The 20707-nt window shown below is 33.8% G+C and overlaps 1 protein-coding gene across 5 annotated transcripts in view; it reads left to right on the top strand.

Annotated features, from left to right (window-relative positions):
- LOC128983894 (phosphoinositide 3-kinase regulatory subunit 4) overlaps positions 1-20707 on the top strand; it is a 94538-nt gene that overhangs the window by 25283 nt on the left and 48548 nt on the right. For 4 of the 5 annotated variants that reach the window (XM_054403150.1, XM_054403147.1, XM_054403148.1 and 1 more), the window contains exons 8-13: positions 8771-8946; positions 9281-9430; positions 10638-10743; positions 10898-11038; positions 11300-11376; positions 12079-12278. In XM_054403150.1, the coding sequence (XP_054259125.1) occupies positions 8771-8946; positions 9281-9430; positions 10638-10743; positions 10898-11038; positions 11300-11376; positions 12079-12278 (850 nt within the window). Of the gene's footprint in view, positions 1-7475; positions 7541-8770; positions 8947-9280; positions 9431-10637; positions 10744-10897; positions 11039-11299; positions 11377-12078; positions 12279-20707 lie in introns of those variants that run through there. The other variant, XM_054403151.1, reaches the window with a different exon arrangement.

Raw genomic sequence — 20707 nt, 5'->3', positions numbered from 1 at the left:
GCTATGTTTACTTAATAGTAAGTGTGAAAATGTAAAGGCAATGGACGATGGAACTGATTAAAAGAACTGGTTTGTATATTAAGCTGTTTGTTGATATTTTTGTAGAGTAGAATCAGAGATGCAATGAAACTTATACTGTATTTGCTATTACATTTTTTGGTCCTCGACGCTTTGATAATCATATTAGTTTTGTCTGCTGTCTTTAATGCTAAATTATTTGTTTAAAATTTTTTATGGTATAGATATAGTTTCTTTAATATTTTCAAAAGACTATTGATAAGGCACAACGATATTTCTAAAGCTTATAACAGCTGACTTAGTTTTTTTTAGTGAAGAAACTGAAGATGGAAGGATTTGTGATTTAATATGAAGAAGAGTGAAATAAAAAAAATGTTCATTTAAATTAATTAATTTGTATTTTTGCATATTCAAAATTGAAATTTAAAATGTCATTGGTCAGTGTTTCTCATATCAGCCTACACAATATTTAAAATTAATCAAAACCAAAATGTGGTATACACTACTTACCAGATTTAAAAGTCATAACTTAAACGTTTCTATTAAGGCCATAAAAGTTGAATTTTGTTTCTAAAAGCGTTGGCGGATGTGTAACTATTATATGCAACAGATATAAAGGTTAAAAAGTTTCTATTTTGTGCCCTCTTCCCGTTGCAAAGCACGGGTACAACAGCTAGTTCTATATATAATTCAGTTTTAAAAATCTTTTTACAACTAAATCTAGAGTTCTACTGGACCGATTTTATTAATTAATGGGTCGTTTGAAAGCTTAATTCGTGTAGATTTGCAAATAATTATGAAAGTCTGACAAGTCTGTTTTTGTTATGATTTATGGTTAAAAATTAAAAAAAAACATGTTTTCCATAAGAAATACATTGAAAACGGTGTTTTTCAAACTTTGTATTTGTGTGAGACTTTTGGCCGCCTTTTTTGAGTGTTTTCAAGAAGTGTAGTATGGTATAAATTTGTAGGAAATTTTATTCTCTTTCAGAATATCACCTTCCACTTTAGTCGATTTCCTCACCATTTCAAAGTTATTTCCAAAAAAGCTAAGCAACCTCCGAATTTATAGTATTGAGAAAATACTGAGTTAGGGATAGTTTTGTTAAACTTTGTACATCTAAATCTAGACTTCTACCGGACCGATTTTGTTAATTAATGGGTCATTGGACAGCCCAACTTATGTAGATTTGCAAATAATTATGAAAGTGTGATTTTAATTAATCTTTGTGGTAAAAAAGGAAAGATAACAAAAATACATTAAAAACTGCTTTTTCAAGTTTATGTTTTCAAGTTTCTATTTGTAGCCAGCTTTTGGCTACCTTTACTGAGCATTTTCAAGAAATTCATAGTAGTTATTTGTAGTAAATTTTATTCTCTTTCAGAATATCACTTTCACTTTGGTCGATTTCACCTCCATTTAAAAGTTATTGGCAATGAGCTATGTAATCTCCTCATTTATAGTGTGAGAAAATACTGAATTAGATATATTTTTGTTAAACTTTGTACAACTAAATCTAGACTTCTGCCGGACCGATTTTGTTGCTTAATGGGTTGTTGGAAAGCCTAATTCGTGTAGATTTGCAAATAACTATGAAAGTTTGATTTTATTACATATTTGAGCTAAAACAATAAAAATAAACAATAATACATTTAAAACGCCTTTTTATCCAAGTTTATATTTCCAAGTTTATATTTGTAGCCAACTTTAGGCTGCCTTTATTGAGTATTTTCCAGAAATACATCATAGTAATTTGTAGAAAATTGTATTCTCTATTAGATTATTACCTTCCACATTGGTTGATTTCCTCACCATTTCAAAGTTATTTGCAAAAACGTTAAGCAACCTCCAAATTTATAATGGTGAGAAAAAACTGAACTAAAGATTTTGATGTTAAATTTTGTACAGTTCTACTGAACCGATTTTATTAACTAATAGGTCATTGGAAAGCCTAATTCGTGTATATTTGCAAATAATTATGAAGATTTGATTTTTTTAAAGATTTCCTAAATGAAACCCGTCAAAGTCTGACAGTTCCTGTTGAGGTTGCGAGCAAGACCGTCTGAATATAAATCGATGATAAATAACTCCATTTTTTGAACAATTTGGGTTGTTCGTGATTTAGCAGTGTGCTTTATGTACGTCCGATCTTTATAATCAATAATTCAAATGGAAGCTGGTATTTCACTGAAGGTTCTTAGGTCAAAACAAATAGAATAACGTAATTAGAATTGAGGAAATATATCTAAAACTAAATACCATATCCAAGATATAATTAAATTTATGTTTTCTGATTGAGCTGTAAAGTATATCTTAAACTTAACTTATAAAACTATCAATATCTCAAGTGAAAGCCTTTGAAGTATTTTAAGACCAAGACATATAAAATAACTTAAATACAATTTGAGTTACGTATCATTGATTGCAGATAAGTACTAAAACGAGTATAATTATTGTTGATTCGTGATTCAGCAGTGTGCTTTAGGTAGGAATATTAAGGTCGGAATCTTAATAATCAATAGCTTAAATAAAAGCTGGTATTTCACTAAAGGTTTTTAGACCAAAACATATAGGGTACTATAGGGGACCAAAACTGCTGGAATACATCTTTAATTGAAGTAAAAAAAATCTAATTTAAATATATTTTTTAGTAATACATTAGATAAATTAATAATGATGCTTGATGACAAATATGTGCTTGCATAGCTTTATTTTAAGACCAAAATTATGAAAATCGGGCGGGTAGAAGACCTTTAACCCGACTCGGAAAAGAAAAACCAATAATTTTTATATAGGCTATGGCAATAATTGGTTTACCAGTATGCATAATCTAAACATACGAAACATGTGTTAATAATTTAACAGCTTATTCTTATATTGTTATTTAATTGACTTTTCTTTGATTAAATGTTGGTGTTAACAATTTGCATTTGTGTTTAAAGTGAGTTCCTTATGTTAAGTATGCGATTCTACCGTTATGTGCTTAAGCTGTACCATTAATATTAGTGAGTAAAGTGGTGTATGTATTTCACAACCATTATTTTACTAGAGACCGTTGTATTTAACCACAACGGGCTCTGTTGCTGGTTCTATATATAATTCAGTTTTAAAAATCTTTGTACAACTAAATCTAGAGTTCTACCGGACCGATTTTATTAATTAATGTGTCGTTGGAAAGCTTAATTCGTGTAGATTTGCAAATAATTATGAAAGTTTGTGTTTGTTATGATTTATGGTGAAAAATAATAAAAAACATGTTTTCCATAAGAAATACATGGAAAACAATGTTTTTCACACTTTTTATTTGGGTGAGACTTTTTGCGGCCTTTTTTGGTGTTTCCAAGAAGTGTATGGTATAAATTTGTAGGAAATTTTATTCTCTTTCAGAAGATGACATCCACTTTGGTCGATTCCCCCTCCATTTAAAAGTTATTGGCAATAATCTAAGTGATCTCCAAATTTATAGTAGTGAGAAAATACTGAATTAGATATATTTTTGTTAAACTTTGTACAACTAAATCTAGACTTCTACTGGACCGATTTTGTTATTTAATGAGTCGTTGGAAAGCCTAATTTGTGTAGATTTGCAAATAATTTTGAAAGTTTGATTTTATTACATATTTAAGGCAAAACAATAAAAATAAACAATATTACATTTAAAACGCCTTTTTTCCAAGATTATATTTCCAAGTTAATATTTGTAGCCAACTTTAGTCTGCCTTTATTGAGTAATTTCCAGAAATACATAAAAGTAATTTGTAGGAAATTTTATTCTCTATCAGAATATCACCTTCCACTTTGGTCGATTTCCTCACCATTTCAAAGTTATTTTCAAAAACGTTAAGCAACCTCCAAATTTATAATGGTGACAAAATACTAAACTAAAGATTTTGTTGTTAAACTTTGTACAATTAAATCTACAGTTCTACTGAACCGATTTTATTAATTAATAAGTCATTGGAAATCCTAATTCGTGTAGATTTCCAAATAATTATGAAAGTTAGATTTTTTAAAGATTTACTAGGTGAAACCTGTCAATTCTGACAGTTGCTGTTGAGGTTGCAAGCAAGACCGTTTGACCGTAAATCAATGATAAATAACTCCATTTTTTAAAAAATTTGGGTTGTTTGTGATTTAGCAGTGTGGTATGTCCGATCTTAATAATCAATAATTCAAATGGAAGCTGGTATTTCACTGAAGGTTCTTAGGTCAAAACAAATAGAATAACGTAATTAGAATTGAGTTAATATATCTAAAACTAAATTCCATATCAAAGATATAATTAAATTTATGTTTTCTGATTGAGCGATAAAGTATATCTTTAACTGTACTGATTAAAACTGTCAATATCTCAAGTGAAAGCCTTTGAAATATTTTAAGACGAAGAAATATAAAGTAACTTAAATAAAATTTGAGTTACGTATCATTGATTGAAGATTAAGTTCTAAAACGATTATAATTATTGTTTATTCGTGATTCAGCAGTGTGCTTTAGATAGGATTATTAAGATTGGAATCTCAATAATCAATAGCTCAAATGAAAGCTGGTATTTCACTAAAGGTTTTTAGACCAAAACATATAGAGTAATGTTATTATAACTGCTGGAATATGCCTACATCTTTAATTGAAGTAAAAAATAAAAAAAATCCAATTTATATTTTTTCGTTGAGTAATACATTAGATAAATTAACAATGATGCTTGATGACAAATATGTGCTTGCATACCTTTAGTTTAAGTCCAAAATTATGAAAATCGTTCGGGTAGAAGACCTTTAACCCTACTCGGAAAAGAAAAACCAATAATTTTTATAGATGGCAATAATTGGTTTACCAGTATGCATAATCTAAACATACGAAACATGTGTTAATAATTTAACAGCTTATTGTTATATTGTTATTTATTTGATTTTTCTTTGATTCCATGTTGTTGTTCACAATTTGCATTTGTGTTTAAAGTGAGTTCCTTATGTTAAGTATGCGATTCTAATGTTATGTGCTTAATCTGTACCATTAATAGTGATTGTAGGGGTGTGCGAAGCAGCAAAAAATTTTCGATTCGAAGCAACGATTCGATTCAAAAGATTTTCGATTCGATTCGATGCAACTCGATTCGAAGCAATACGGTATTTTTCTATTCATAATTGTCAATTGAGTGGATTAACAATAATTAAAATTTATCACATTTGTGTAATACAAATTTTTGTTGATGTGGTATTAGGCCTATTCATACTTACATATGAATTTTAGGTGAAAAAATATTTATTTTCAATCATATGTATTAGAATAACTGCTGGAAATACCAGTGAGCTGCTTTACTTGCCTATTTCATAATTTTTACTTGGAATTGGCTCAACTGCAAGAAAGAAGAAAATATTTTTTTTATCAAGACACTCATTCTCATTTTAATAACTGTTTAAATAACTAAATAGGTACCGGTAGCTAAATTACAACAAATTTGAATGGAACTTAATATAAAAAGACCATTAAGAAATAAATTTACATATCACAAGTTTAGGGCCTGTGGACCGGCTTCAGGACTGCAAGCAAGAAGAAAATAAAAATAATATGTTTCCACCATGCAACATGTATCATTCATTCCCTGCCTCCTAACCTCCTTAGTATAATAACCTCACACTTACATTATTTGTTACATCATCATAAATAAAGAATTATTATTGGCATCAGTAGGCCTACAGCTTTACATAGGCATTATTTTTATAGGGCCTAAAATAGTAATAGGCTGGAAGCAACATGTCAAGTAGAGAACTCATTGAAGAAAAGATATTGTGTAAACTAATTTCCTATAAAACTCAAAAACAGTAAATAACATACAAACATTGTTTATGGTATAATTAATAAGGACTAAAAAATGCATATAATGTCATACAGTAGTATAGACCTACCGGTACTGCAAGAGATTAAAATCCTAAAACAACTGATTTTGATAGCTAATGAATGAAAAGAATTAAAAATCCATAAAATGAAGCTAAACAATATCACAACTAATTAGGTACCCGAAAAGTAACTCTTAAATAATATATAGAAGATTAAAATAATATTAAATCAAGAGACAAGAAAGTTAAATGCTATCTTCTAGTGCCCTTGGCAACACAGGTCAATGTTTTTAAACTACCCTCAATGTTTTTGGAACAGCAGGGCTTTTTTTCTCTTAAGGAAGGGTAGTAGTATGTCAACAAAAACAATGAATCAGTCTCACCAGCCAGGCCCGGGCAACGATGTGTGAATTCAAGGTCATAGACCCTCCCCCTCCCCTCTTACACCACCCGGTTGCTACCCAGTTGCTTCAATTGCTGACAAAATGCAAGTGATGAAACAAGGAAGTAGAGACAAAGAAATATATTTCTTTATTCAAAAACACAAAACTGTTAGAGATTATTTTCAAAGAAATTAATTCAATGTAATTTGTGAGTTGTAAATATTGTATTGGATCTTAGAAATATATTTTTTTAACACTATTTAACCAAGATACAGATCTGTTCACTATATCAGATATTTCTTTTGTTTATAATTTATTATGTAAAATACTAAATATATTTTTAATTAGGTATTGAATGAACAATAAATGATTATACTAATATGTCTGGATAAATAGTCTTTCTATTCTTTTGACTCTGTTTTCTTTGCACTGTTAGTGTTGCGTCACGGCTTTTGTCTTGTTACTCTTATCAGTAGACGACTAGACCTGGCTCTGGCTAGTGGCAGTGCGGCAATTGCTCTGTTGTGTCTTTATTCTTAAAGGTCGTGAGCCAACTTAATTTTTAATTCTCATTTGAACATTTTAATTCCTCTGTAATAGATATAATAATATAAGAGTGTTTCTTTGGAAATAAATTATTCTTTTTTTTCTTTTGCCCCAACAAAAATTCGGGGACGGGGACCGACAGACACCTAACAAAAATACCAAATGTATCAGTCTATAACATTGATCTTACTAGTTAAGTATTAAGTAACAATTTTTCAGACTTATTTTTAAAATGATTTTGGAGTAACCTACCTTGTTTTGGCTAGGTTCACAGTAGTAAAATATTTCACACACTGCTTACATCAAGACAAAAAACAAAACCTCTAATCATTTGCAATGTCAAAACAAAAAAATATAAAACAATTAAAGCTATATTTAATGCAAAGAATGTATTAAATAAGAACGCCTTCGTAAAGGAAACGCAACAGCAACGCGCTCCTGTATTGCGGGTATTGCATTGACTTTCTGCAGGCGTTTTTCGTATATGGATACTGACTCCCTCGTGAATCGAATCGTTTTTTGACCACCACTGAATCGAATCGCGATTCGATGCATCGAATCGAATCGAATCGAAATTTCGATGCATTTTCGATGCATCGCACACCCCTAGATTAGTGATTAATAGTAGTAATTAGTGAGTAAAGTGGTCTATGGATTTCACAACCATTATTTTACTAGAGACAGTTGTATTTAACCACAACGGGCTCTGTTGCTAGTTGTGAATAAGACTCAACATGGTGTTTTCACAAGCTTAAGGAGTATGTATTAAATAGGAGAATATGTAATAAACATTATGTAAATTAAAAACAGTGTTTTAGTTGTGAAAATCAGTAATTTTTATAGTGAGATAAAGCACATGCTATACACCTATGTGAGGCACATAATATTAGTTTTTAAAGTATATAATAGTCTGATTTAATTAAACTCAGTAAAATGTCTAAACCAATATTTCATTGATTATTGAAGGGATCATCAAAGCATTTAAATCATAGTTTGACCCACTTGGTTGGGTTTTGGCTCTCATGACAATTATTTTTTAACTGCAAATAAATTCTTGTACAACATGCACTTAACACACTTACACTTAGTTTAAGATAGTTTAAGATTGCAAACTGCTTTGGTAGTGGGCAAACCTAAGGCCTGGCGCACACTCACCCTTGATTTATGTCTAGGCGCACACGTGATTTTTTAGTCGAGAAATGGATTTTTTTGAGTGTGTTTAAGCTATTCTAAAATGGACTTTGTTGAATTAACCTGTGTTTGTGCTCTTCTAATTAGATCAAAGAAAAAAATAAGACAACTTAAATATTGGGTTCATCCGATAGTAAGCCAGAGACTTTTAAATTGATAGTTTTATAAACTATACACTTTACGTGATGACAGTAAAATGTTCTTTAATAACTATAGAATGTCTGTTGAAAGTTTCAGTATTTATTATAACAGATGTGGTATTTTTTATCAAAGAAAACAACACAACTCACCCTGAAGTTCACTGACTCCTGTGGAGAACAACAAGCGACTGGCCGATTTTTTTGTCGACCGTGTGTGCGGACTGATAACAACCTGTACGTTACAGATTTCCTGACAATCGCCTCGCCTAGGAATCTGTAGCAAAACCCAGATTTTAAAATCGGCACAATTCTTGATTGCCTGTGTGCGCGCTTCTATTTTAATACATGATGCACAGATCGGCCAATGAAATAATCGCCCAAAATAATAACTCATGTGCGCCTAGTCTAAGATTCATGACCTTCCACTTTATGTTATAATTTTAAGCCGTGGTAGCAATTAGAGTAAGCACGAGGAACAGCTGCCACCCCCGACTTTTTGGGACATAAACGGATAAACTAATGTAATGCTTATTAACAATATAATTCTATGTCCTACTGCTGCCTTCCCCCCCCCCCTACTTAACTTACACCACTGATTTTGAAGTTTGCATTATACTTCAAAATATTTTCTTAGTTTTATGTAACTTTTTATTACAGGCCCTGGTTCAAAGCATGGTTCAACGAGAATCTAGCAAAAGATGTTCTGCAGAAGATTACCTATCCCAGGAAAGAGGAAAAGTTTTCCCTGAATATTTCTACACATTTTTGCAGTCTTATATGTTGATTTTCTCTTCATCGACTCCTATATTGTCACCAGATGAAAAAATTGAAAGGTTTGAATGTAACAGTACCTATACTGCATATATTGTATTGAGTAATAATTTGGAGAAAATGGTCAAAGTAAAGATTTGCAGCGTGCTTGCACGGCAATCACTTTAGTGTAAGTAAACCACACCATTTGAATAACTCATTCTCAAAACTGTTGTTTATAATTTTTTGGCAAACATCAGACATTTGATTAAAACAATAAATTACTTGATTTATTTCTCAATAATCTTTGACATCCATGTAAAGATATCAAGGCAATGCTTCTGAAAAAAGCTACTTTAATATAAAAACTCATGGAACAAGTTAGTGTGCTTTCTACTAAGTCATTATTTGTTTCAGATTGAAAAAAGACATCAAGAACATTGTGGACCTTATGAAAACAGAAGATATAAAAGAAGAACAAAATGGAGAGAAAGAAAAAGAGGAGAAGAAGACTAGCAGAAATGATCCTTTAGTTATAATTACTTCACTTGTTACATCTTGTATAAGGTAACTTAATCATTATTTTATGCCTTTTTAATAATTTTAGAAAAGTAATAGTTTGCACAAAATTGATATTGTTTTAGTAGAAGTTTACTTAAATGTAAGTTTACATTATCAGGGGAGTCTATTGTATTATTTAGGGCAAGTAGCTTAACAAATAAAATCTTAATAAACTTATTTCACTTAAGTTTAGTGTTTAGTTCTAAGTCCATCAAGGGACTTGTGTTTCATATCCATGACTCCGGGTAGGAGTGTATAGGTGTATAGATATATAGGTCCATTGTACGAGCTTACATCCTTGTTAGTATTGACATACAAAGTTATTGACCAAATTAGCAAAGACATTGATTGCATTATTAAATTCCATATTCTTAATTTGTCTGGAAGAATCCAGGCACCTGCAAGATCTGGTTAAGGGAACGAGGTGTTAATCAATTTTTAAATGGTTCAAATAGGTGGTTTTATGACACCATTTTGGGTTAGGAGACAAAATTAATAAATTGTTATATTTTCATACAATATATGTGGGAAAACGACAAATAATATTAATGTAGTTTTCAGGAATACGTTTATAGTTTTGTCAAACCCAAAATTAGTCACACTTTTAATTTGTCCAGATAATTTAGCCTTCAATGAGATAGTCCAGGATTCTAACGAGTTTGTAAATTGAATTATTGTTTCGAGTTTATTGGCTCAGAATATTAATTACAACAATGCTATCAACTATATTAGCTTAACTTCCCTTTAAGAAGTGATCGTCATAACATTCATAACCACTCGAAATACAGAGAATACTCGAGAACAAATTTAGGATTTGGAATATAAATAGCGCAAATGTGAATATTACGGAATAATTTACAAGTTTTATTAAAACTAGAACTGTTCGCTGTACTTGGTTAACAGTGTTAACACCAAAGTGAAACTTGTTCCAATAATAACTCTTTCAATCACCAGAGTAGTTCGTAACTAACTTTTGTTCGAATTTGGAGTTTGCACACATATTATTTTATCTATTTATTTCCAAGAAATACAAATTTACAAAACACATACAATTCAGCCACACAAGCCATTATGGCTTGTCTGCAGCAATTATTCTAATTTTTGTTATTAAAATAATAGTAATCGTCAGATAGCATCAATAATGACAAAATGACACGAGGTATCTGGGTTCAGAAAGTTGGGTATGTTAGTTACAGTTGGAAATATGTTGCAGAGGTCTTCACTTGGCCAACTCAAAGATCCAGTGTCTGGAGATCCTGCTAGAACTGGCCACACATACGTCAGCAGACACAGTCTTGGACAGGATACTGCCGTACATTGTAAGGCAATTTTACAGTTAGCACATGTTGTTGTTGTTTAAACTTGCCCAAAGTTCTTACTTTGTAAATATAAGCTGGTTGCCAGCTAAAGCTTCAGAACATTTGGTTCCGTAACCTGTTGATCTCGGTTTTCTATTTGACTACCCTGTTTCAGTTACATCTGATCCAAGATCCATCACACAGAGTGCGTGTGAGTGCTCTGCATACTTTGACAAAGTGTCTCAGTCTGGTGCAAGATATTCCTCCCAGTGATACTAATGTCTTCCCAGAATACATTCTCCCAGCTCTGGCCAGCGTAAGTACCCACTAGCCAGTACCTTAGAATTATAGAATTATAGGGGTGGGTTGTACTTCATATTAGTGCCTTTTGCCCCTAGCCTCATGTCAGAATTTAGCTTCTTTATCCAGGTGGCTTGGATTATTTATTTTCCTTTTTCTACTTCTAAAATCTTTATGCAGGATGCAATAGACAAATTAGTTCAAGAAACAATGTGACAAGTCTACTAGCCCATGTACTGTTTTGAGTGAGATGTTAACAAGGCTTATTTGATCTCAGGTGGCCCATGATGAAGCAGTCATTGTCAGGACAGCTTTTGCAGAGAATATTGCAGAATTAGCAGCAACAGCTTTAAGGTATCTTTTCTAATGTTATTTTAATCTCTTCGGAAATTTGATATTGTCTCTATTTTTGAATATTCCTAAAGATCTATAACACAATAACTTTCTCATTTTGTGTGGTGTAAGATTTGTCAGAGAAATAGTCATGATACAGTAAATGCAATGAAAAGTTTGTGTTGTTTTAAAATTCCCCATGAGTGGTTCAGCTTGAAAGCACCATATTAATAACAATACAATTATGTATATAGTGACAAAGATGGACTGGTTACATATAACTACTACAATAAAATAAAATTATGTATACCTCTATATTTCCTATTGTGTTCGGTTCATACACAGATGGATTGATTTCTCATATGATCTGGTAAACGGTTATCTATCTCTAATGTTTACACAGATATATGATGGGCCACTTTATCTCATTGGTTTTTGTTCATCATAATCAGTTTTCTCCTTATTGAAATTAGTCCCCAGTACAAGTAAAATTGATTTATAACTAGTCTCAAATGATTTGACTTAACTTTTTCAATTCTGTGACAAATCTAAAAGCGGTTAGATTGATAGAAGCCAAGAAAATACAATGGATCTCCTTAACAAACACAGGAAGATTATCAACAACTCATCAAAAGTACACTAACAGTACTTAGTGTCAAGTTTTATAAATAAATTATTGAATGATCAGTGTTAATAACGACTATACTGGTATCTTGATGCCAGGTTTCTGGAGTACTGCCAAGTGTTGAGTTTGTCCTCCGCTGAGCCTCCCAGACAGAGCTATGACAATGAACTGTTTGCTCTTCATGAGATGGTTCAACAATCAGTGTCTGCTCTGCTTACGGACCCCCACAATGTTGTCAAACAAACACTTATTGAGAATGGCATCACCAAGCTCTGTGTGTTCTTTGGCAAACAGAAAGGTATATACAGTAAACATGCACTTAGCATATGGTAGCTGAGCTACCGATCATACTGAATTTTAAAGATCTTTGGCTAACTAACTTTAATTCTAATACAAAGCAAAAAATCTATAAAATGTACAGATACATTGGTCCTATTACTACAAAGCCCAATCCAGCTCTCTAATTATCTAAACTGTGGAAACAAGGCAACCTGCAAAATCTGTTAATGCTTGGAAGGAACAGCTGTTAACTGTGTGAATACTGAATAATTTACTTGACTTTGTCACACGACTGGGACGGGTGGCGTCGTCCTGTAATCCAGCTACTAGGAGGTCACGAATTGTGGATATTTATAGGCATGCACTGTGGATGCGATACTCCCCAGTGTGGATTAACGTCCGCACGGGTGAGTGCTACGACTATCCGCAGTACTATCCTGATAATTAGACCAATTCGTAATTACCAAGGCAAAAATGTGGTCCGGATTCCACTATAAACTGTAGGTCCCTTAGTTGCCATTAGCTGTATGGGCTATTAATTAACAGCTGTGTCTAAGGAATGTCGGCCTTAGTCACTAACAAGACTACAAGATCGCGCCACTCATCCTACACTCATCTCCATTCATTCTTGGCTTAAAATACCTACTTTGTATGGTCGCCATTTCATAGAACAGTATTAACAGTATTAACTGATCCTATCTATATCAGTATTCAAGGTTTATGAAGCCACTCCTTTTAAGTTTTAGGTAAAATTTGAGTCCTGCTAGTCCAAACACGAGTAACCGACTGTCTGCTAATCCAACCAAGTTCCAGAAATGTTTGTAAAAATTTGCACTTATGTAACAAATTATTTTTGAAAATTAAATAACAAGAAATTTAAAAAAAATTCTATTTCTAATACTAGTCTTCTTATATATTTAATACACAGTTGTAAGTCTGTTTTCTCAGTCATTACTGGACCGATCTACAAGATTTATGTCTCAAATTAAAGGGGATAATCCGTAGATTTGCCGAACTTCCTTAGAATTTACGTATTTTCTAAGGGCTACGACCTACAGCCCTTCAAAGATCGAGTCAATACAATTCTTATTGAAGAAAAAATACACAGTTTATCAATTATTTGTCAGCTGTTTAATGTTTGTCAGACATTTGTTTTTATTTTCATAACCTCACTTTCAGTATGTAAATATTTATCTTGGAGTTTCTGTTAACCCTTTGAGTAACCGGACGTTTTTAAAATGAGCCAAAAGTGCCGACGTCCGGCCGACCGGACGTTTTTAGAACGAGCCAAAAGTGCCAACGTCCGGCTGACCGGACGTTTCGTAATGATCAAACAGTTGTCATAACAACCGAATGGATACTCGGATTCTTTTAACCCATATATTAACATTGAGTCGAAAGTTACTAGATGCAATACATCGATTTTCGTTGGTCAAAATATCGAAAATTCGATTTTTACGAAATTTTAACCTAAAAATCGCCAGATCGCGCTCGGCATTTTTAGCGCGACCTTCGGGAAAAATCATCGGCATTTTTTGAGCGTTACTTTTATTTCTCGCCTGGCACTCTAAGGGAAACAGTCACGATTTCGAACAAGGGAAAAGGGTATTTGTTAACTTATTATACCACAATGTGTTATTTTATTTTTAAGTGTATTTAAACATTATGTGTAGCCTATGTTTTGGTGTGGATTTTGTATTTTCGAATAATGTATTAGTTTTCCTGCGAACAGATTTGAAGGAAAGTGCTAATTGAGTTTAGGTTTGAGTATGAAATGTGAAATAATACCCATAGTAGAGGATCGTACCTATGTGATGAATCTTACTCAATATCAGTGTTGTTATAAAATGTAATATTGTTATATAATTCAATATTATCCTCTTTGTAAAGATATAATATATTAACAGATGTTTAATTATGATAGTTAAAAAAGAAACATGAATGTAAACATTGTGTGTTAAAAAAGAAATAGTAAATTTGTTCCACTGTTGTTGAGACTGGTTTTATTTAACTTTATTGAGAATTGGTTCATATTTGAAGTTAGTTTACATTTTTGGCGACCCTGCCAGGATTATTAGAAGAATAAATTATTTTGAAGTATTAATTATTGTATAAAACCTGAAGGTCAATTAATAAAAAATGGCAGATGATCTAATACGCTTAAACAGGAAGAGAAGACAGCTTCGGCGACAATTTTTGAAAGCACATAATAATTTTGAAAATGTTTTAAAAGAAGATTTGCCAAAAGAAGAACTCCTGGTAGCCATTGAAACACAATATTTAAGTATGGAGGCAACATGTGACAATCTCTTCACTATGGATGAACAGATACAAGACTTGATGCTAGGCGAGAACACTTCTTATGCTGACCTGGACGCAGAGTACGACGCTTCGTTAGAGTTTCGAGACAAGTGGTTCAACATGAAGGCCCAATACAAAAACCTGGTAAAAACCTCTCCCTGCAGCGACCGGATGAGTTGAACCCCTCTAAACATGAAACCAAAATTCGTTTACCAAAAATTGAACTAAAGAAATTTGACGGGCAGTTCAAAAATTGGATTGGATTTTGGTCACAGTTTTCGAAAATCCATAATGATCAGAGTCTGCGTGATGAGGATAAATTTGAATATTTAATTCAATCAATGACACCAGGTTCCGCGGCTCTAAAACTGATCGAGGGTTTTCCTTTGTCTCAGGAAAACTATTATAAAGCAATCGAGCTCTTGAAATCTCGATTTGGCAAAGATGAATTACTAATGGAGTATTATGTAAGGGAGCTGTTGACCTTAGTGTTAAGTAAAAGTAGCCAGGTGTCTGTCACTAACCTCTATGATAGACTTGAAGTGCAGCTGCGGGCTCTTGAAACTTTGGGCGTCACTAAGGAAAAATATGCCGCTATGTTATTCCCTCTTGTCGAAACTTCAATACCAGAGAATATTTTTAAAGTTTGGGAAAGGTATCGAGTAGGCAAAAATGTGACCACAATGGAGCCTGATAATTGCTTACGAGAGCTATTGTTGTTCCTAAAGACGGAAGTCGAGGCAGAGGAGAGATTTAATTTGAGAGAAGGATGTTTTGGGGTAGTTAGTAGTGAAAATAACAAGGTAGATGAAGATTCACAGAAACAACAACGAACTAGTAAGCCTAAGACACCTTCAGCAGCAGTCCTTGTATCGTCTGATGGACATCAGGATACTAAAATGAGCCCAGGTATGTACCCTAATAAGAATCTTTGTGCATTTTGTGGAAAATCAACTCACAATTCATCTGATTGTTTTTCCATCTTTGATAAGACAACCTCAGAAAGAACCGAGATTGCAAAGAAAAAGGGGTTGTGTCTTAAATGTTTGAAGAAGGGACACTTAGCAAGTAAGTGCAGGATTCAGGTAAAATGTCACATCTGTATATCTGGCAATCTTATGTCAAAAGATCCCTACCACTAATGAATCCAAGCCGAGTGGTGAGGACAAGTCAAAACAAACTCCAGTTCAAAGTACTAGTTCATTTTCGACTTTGAACAACAAAAGTAAAACTACCTATTTACAAACTTTGTATGCCTTTGTTAATGTAAATGGGGAAATGAAAAGGGTTAGAATCTTATGTGACTCAGGTTCACAGAAAAGCTACATTTCTAGTCTCTGTGTATCTAAATTAAGTCTCTCAAGCAATGGTAAAGTTCTGATCCAGCAAGAAGTCTTTGGAGGTAAACAAACCGGTCCTAAATATCATAACACCTATGAATTAAATTTGAGCTCAATAAATGAGAACTTTCGGACAAGTGTCAACGTTGTTGAACAACATGTTATCTGTAATCATGTTCCTAAGTTTTGTGATTACAGCTTGATCACTCGTTTAGAGAAAGAAAACTTATTTCTGACTGATGTTTCTTCTTGTGACGGTGACGACTTCACTGGTATTGATGTCTTATTAGGAGCTGACGTTTGGACACAGATCATCACTCCAGAGTTTCATAAGGTAAATGAGCAACTTGTAGCTGTAAAAACTCGATTGGGCTGGACAATTGTTGGCACGTCTGACGAGGAATCTTCTTTTGTCTCCTCCATGTTTGTGGCTTTCCAATCTTCACAAGATATTAGGCAATTTTGGGAACTAGAGACAATGGGTATAATGGACCCGAGTGTCAAACAACAGAAAGAGGAGAGAGATAGAGATGTTTTAGCGTTCTTCGAAGACACTATCGCCAGAGATGTGGATGGACGCTACGAGGTAAAACTACCTTGGATTGAAGACCACCCCCCTCTGGATACGAACCGTGAAGTAACCAAAAAACATCTGTTGTCAACAACACGTAAGTTGAAACAGTGTAATATGTATCTTGATTATGATTTAGTATTGAAGGATTGGTTGACCAAAGGCATCATTGAGCGAGTGACAGATGAAAACATTTCACAGCCATTGAAAAGTCACTATTTACCACACCGGGCTGTTGTCAAGGAGGGAAGCACCACGAGGATCAGACCTGTCTTTGACGCTTCCGCTAAAGACATAAATGGATATTCTGTTAATGGATGTCTTGAGTCTGGACCTAACTTGATAGAGTTAATACCTAAGGTACTGACTAATTTTAGGTTACATGCATTTGCTTTAACGGCAGATATTGAAAAGGCTTTTCTACAAATTAGAATTGACCATGATGATCGAGACATGTTAAGATTTTTGTGGTAGGAAGACAGTCACGTGATCGTTTACCGCCATGCTAGAGTTGTCTTCGGTTTGTCGTGTAGTCCTTTTCTTTTGGGAGCAGTATTAAATAATCTTCTGGAAAACGCTCCTACCAATCTTAGACATGTAGCCAAGGCTTTGCTAAAAACTTTTTATGTTGACAATTGCCTTACGGGAGTGAACAGTATTTCTGAGCAAGAGAATTTCATAAATGATGCTCAAACACTTTTAAAGCTAGGAGGCTTTAACCTAAGGGGTTGGGCTGGTAACGGTTACTTTAAAACTCCTGAACAAGTTGAGAACGTCTTGGGACTTAGATGGTTATGCTCTAAAGATGAACTGTACTGTAATGTTCAACCTTTGAATATCAAGGACTCAGTACTTACCAGAAGGACATTGCTATCATGTGCTCAAAAGGTTTTCGATCCTATTGGTTTTACTGCTCCAGTTGGACTGATTCCCAAAATTATTTTGCAAACGACTTGGACGTTGAAGGTAGGTTGGGATGAAGAACTACCTCAAAACCTACAGGTACAGTTTCAAAAATGGGTCGAGGAACTAGGCTGTCTGGAAAGGTGTGTATTGAGTAGAAGAATATTTTTGAATGCTTCAAGTACAGTACATGTTTTTTGTGATTCCAGTAAAGCTGCTTTTGGATGTTGTATTTTCTTAAGAACCGAAGTAGATGGTATCATTGACATAAATCTTATATTAGCCAAATCACGAGTTGCACCAATCAAACCAATTACTTTACCTCGTCTTGAGTTAATGGGTGCAATTACTGGTGTGAGACTCTCATGTCTAGCTTTACAGTGTCTCAACAACCCCAAAGTCCCAGTTTATTATTGGCTGGACTCCACCGTAGTTCTAGCATGGATTGCAAAGCAAGGGAAGTGGTCTGTTTTTGTTGAAAACCGAGTGAAAGAAATTAACAGATTGACCCAACTTTCACAGTGGAGACATGTTTCAGGACCTGACAACCCTGCTGACATTCTTTCCAGAGGATGCACTCCTAAAAAATTACTCAATTCTCAATGGTGGCTTGGCCCTCAATGGCTATATGCTTCTCCTGATAAATGGCCATCAGAACGCCCATCACCTGATCCAGAAGAGCTTAAGGAAGAACTTCGTAAATCTGTCGTCACTGCTAGTTCTGTTGAGCCAATATCAATCGCTCAAATGTTAGGAAATAGATTTTCCAAGTATACTAAGATAGTAATAACTATAGCGTGGATCTTGAGAATGTCTCCCAAGAATAAATTGAACTTAGGAAATAACATCAGTTCTGAAGAATTCTTGAAGGCAGAAAAGATTGTATTTAAATTGATTCAAAGAGAGAGCTTTCCTGAAGGTCTAAAATCTCAAGAGCTAAGTGGTGTACAAAAATTTGTGGATGAAGATGGCGTCATAAGAATGAAAACCAGAGTATCAGATCGGGAGGAAGGTTTTGAATACCAGTACCCTGCCATTCTACCTAGCAAACACCCTGTTGTTGAGAAAATGATCAGGCAGTACCATTTACAGAATAAACATGCAGGAGTACAAGCGTTGATTGTCATCCTTCGTGACAGAGTGTGGATCCTAAAAGGCAGAAGGGCTGTTGGAAAGGTAGTTCACAACTGTGTTCGATGCAAGCGACACATAGCAAAAGCCTTAGAGATGCCATCACCTCCCTTACCCACAGACCGCACTCAGATTTCTTCATGTTTTCAAGTATGTGGGATTGACTTGGCTGGTCCATTGATCACTAGAGATAATCAGAAGTGTTGGGTGGTAATATTTACATGTGCCGTGTATCGTGCAGTCCACTTAGAAGTCATACAATCCCTCAACACAGAAGCATTCATAAGAGCCTTATGACGGTTTATAGCTAGACGAGGCCGGATAAGTGTTATCTATTCAGATAATGGCACAAATTTTGTTAGTTTAAACAAGAATCTGAAGTCTCTGAACTGGACTGAAATCCAAAATACATTCAGCCTCAATGCAATTGTGTAGAAGTTCATTCCCCCTGCAAGTCCTTGGTGGGGAGGATTTTGGGAAAGACTGATAAGGATCCTAAAAGGACTCCTCCGGAGGAATTTGGGAAATTCGTCTCTCACATACGAAGAAATAAACACCCTAGTATGTGAATGTGAGGGAATAATGAACAGAAGACCACTAACATACGTCTCAGAGGAGACGGGAGACTTAAGACCTCTGACTCCATCTATGTTTCTACAAAGCATTGTGGGAAATGAAGTCACGGACTTGGACATCCTAGAGAGAACCAGTTTGAAAACAAGATGGAGATATATTCAAAGTCTAAGAGACAATATGAACTCCCGTTTCAAAAAGGAGTATTTGGGGTTCCTGAAATCGTCCAACAAGTTAAAATCCGACGATATTTAAGTTGGAGACGTGGTATTGGTTCAAATTGAAGACAGAAGAAGAATTACTTGGCCTTTGGGTATTGTAATAAAACTGTTCCCAGGGAAAGACGGCAAAGTTCGGTTGGTACAAGTAAAAACTAAAAAGGGTTTAATACTAAGACCCATACAACGACTGTACCCACTGGAAGTTACCGGAGAAGGACTGAATGAAGACTTCTTATTTTGCGAGCTCGCAAAAAAAGGGGGAGTGTGTTATAAAATGTAATATTGTTATATAATTCAATATTATCCTCTTTGTAAAGATATAATATATTAACAGATGTTTAATTATGATAGTTAAAAAAGAAACATGAATGTAAACATTGTGTGTTAAAAAAGAAATAGTAAATTTGTTCCAACTAACTTGAGACTGGTTTTATTTAACTTTATTGAGAATTGGTTCATATTTGAAGTTAGTTTACAAGTGTGTTCAGCAGTACCAAACTTTACCTTCTTGAGATGGCGAGTACTATGGATATGTGGAACTAAAATTTATCAGTGAACCATGCCCTAATTTTTTTTTGAGTGCACAGGGAAGTCGGTTTAGAAACTGTGACTTATGATTTTGGTTCTGGTGAAAAGGTGTGTGACTTGATGTTTAAAGGCAAAGCTGACTCACAACTTTATCATAATCCACAGGGTGTGAAAAGTACAAAAAGAAAAAGAAAAGGTAAGTCAATCAATTGTGCGTAAAGAGACGACCAGAATGAAAAAGTGTGGAGAACCATGGAACTAAAAAGTAAATAGGAGAGATGGTGTTAAATGTGCTCTGGAAGTCCCTAAAAAAAAACGCTGACTTTTTTAATTGGGGTCGTTAAATTGGATTTGCCACTACTGCAAATCTATGAATTTAGACTCAGAGCAGACTAACAGGGACACAAGTATATTCTCCTTATGTTGTCACAAGGGGAAGGTAAAATTAGCTCCTTATCAACATTCTGAGTTCATAGAAAATCTTATCAACGGGGCTACATAGACTATAAATAAAGTATTTAGTATCAAAAGAAACAAAAAAAGTCCAATAAAACTATTAATTTAGTTTTAATCTTATAGTTGAATAATATAAGATCATACAACTCTTCATTTGCAATGGTGAGTTTATAAGTCTCACTTAGATGAATCATAATTCTGGTAGTCTATATAATTTTAAGATCGGGGACTCCTTTTACCATCGGATTGGACCGTTAATACACTCTTACATTGAACCAAAGTATGCACAACTTTATATTATAGCATTGGCTATATATACCCAGCCTATACGATGTAAACACAGCTGTTGAATCACAGAATGGGTCAAAGATCCGTAAAATGTGACCAACTGCTGATGCGTGATTAAGTAACTATCTTTATTCGA

This window comes from Macrosteles quadrilineatus, unplaced genomic scaffold (assembly GCF_028750875.1).
Source record: "Macrosteles quadrilineatus isolate MER2022 unplaced genomic scaffold, UCM_ALF_1.0 Scaffold_2__2_contigs__length_208266976, whole genome shotgun sequence".
Lineage (NCBI taxonomy): Eukaryota > Metazoa > Arthropoda > Insecta > Hemiptera > Cicadellidae > Macrosteles > Macrosteles quadrilineatus.
Note: the sequence above shows the minus strand (reverse complement) of the source record. Positions and strands in the feature narration are given on the sequence as shown.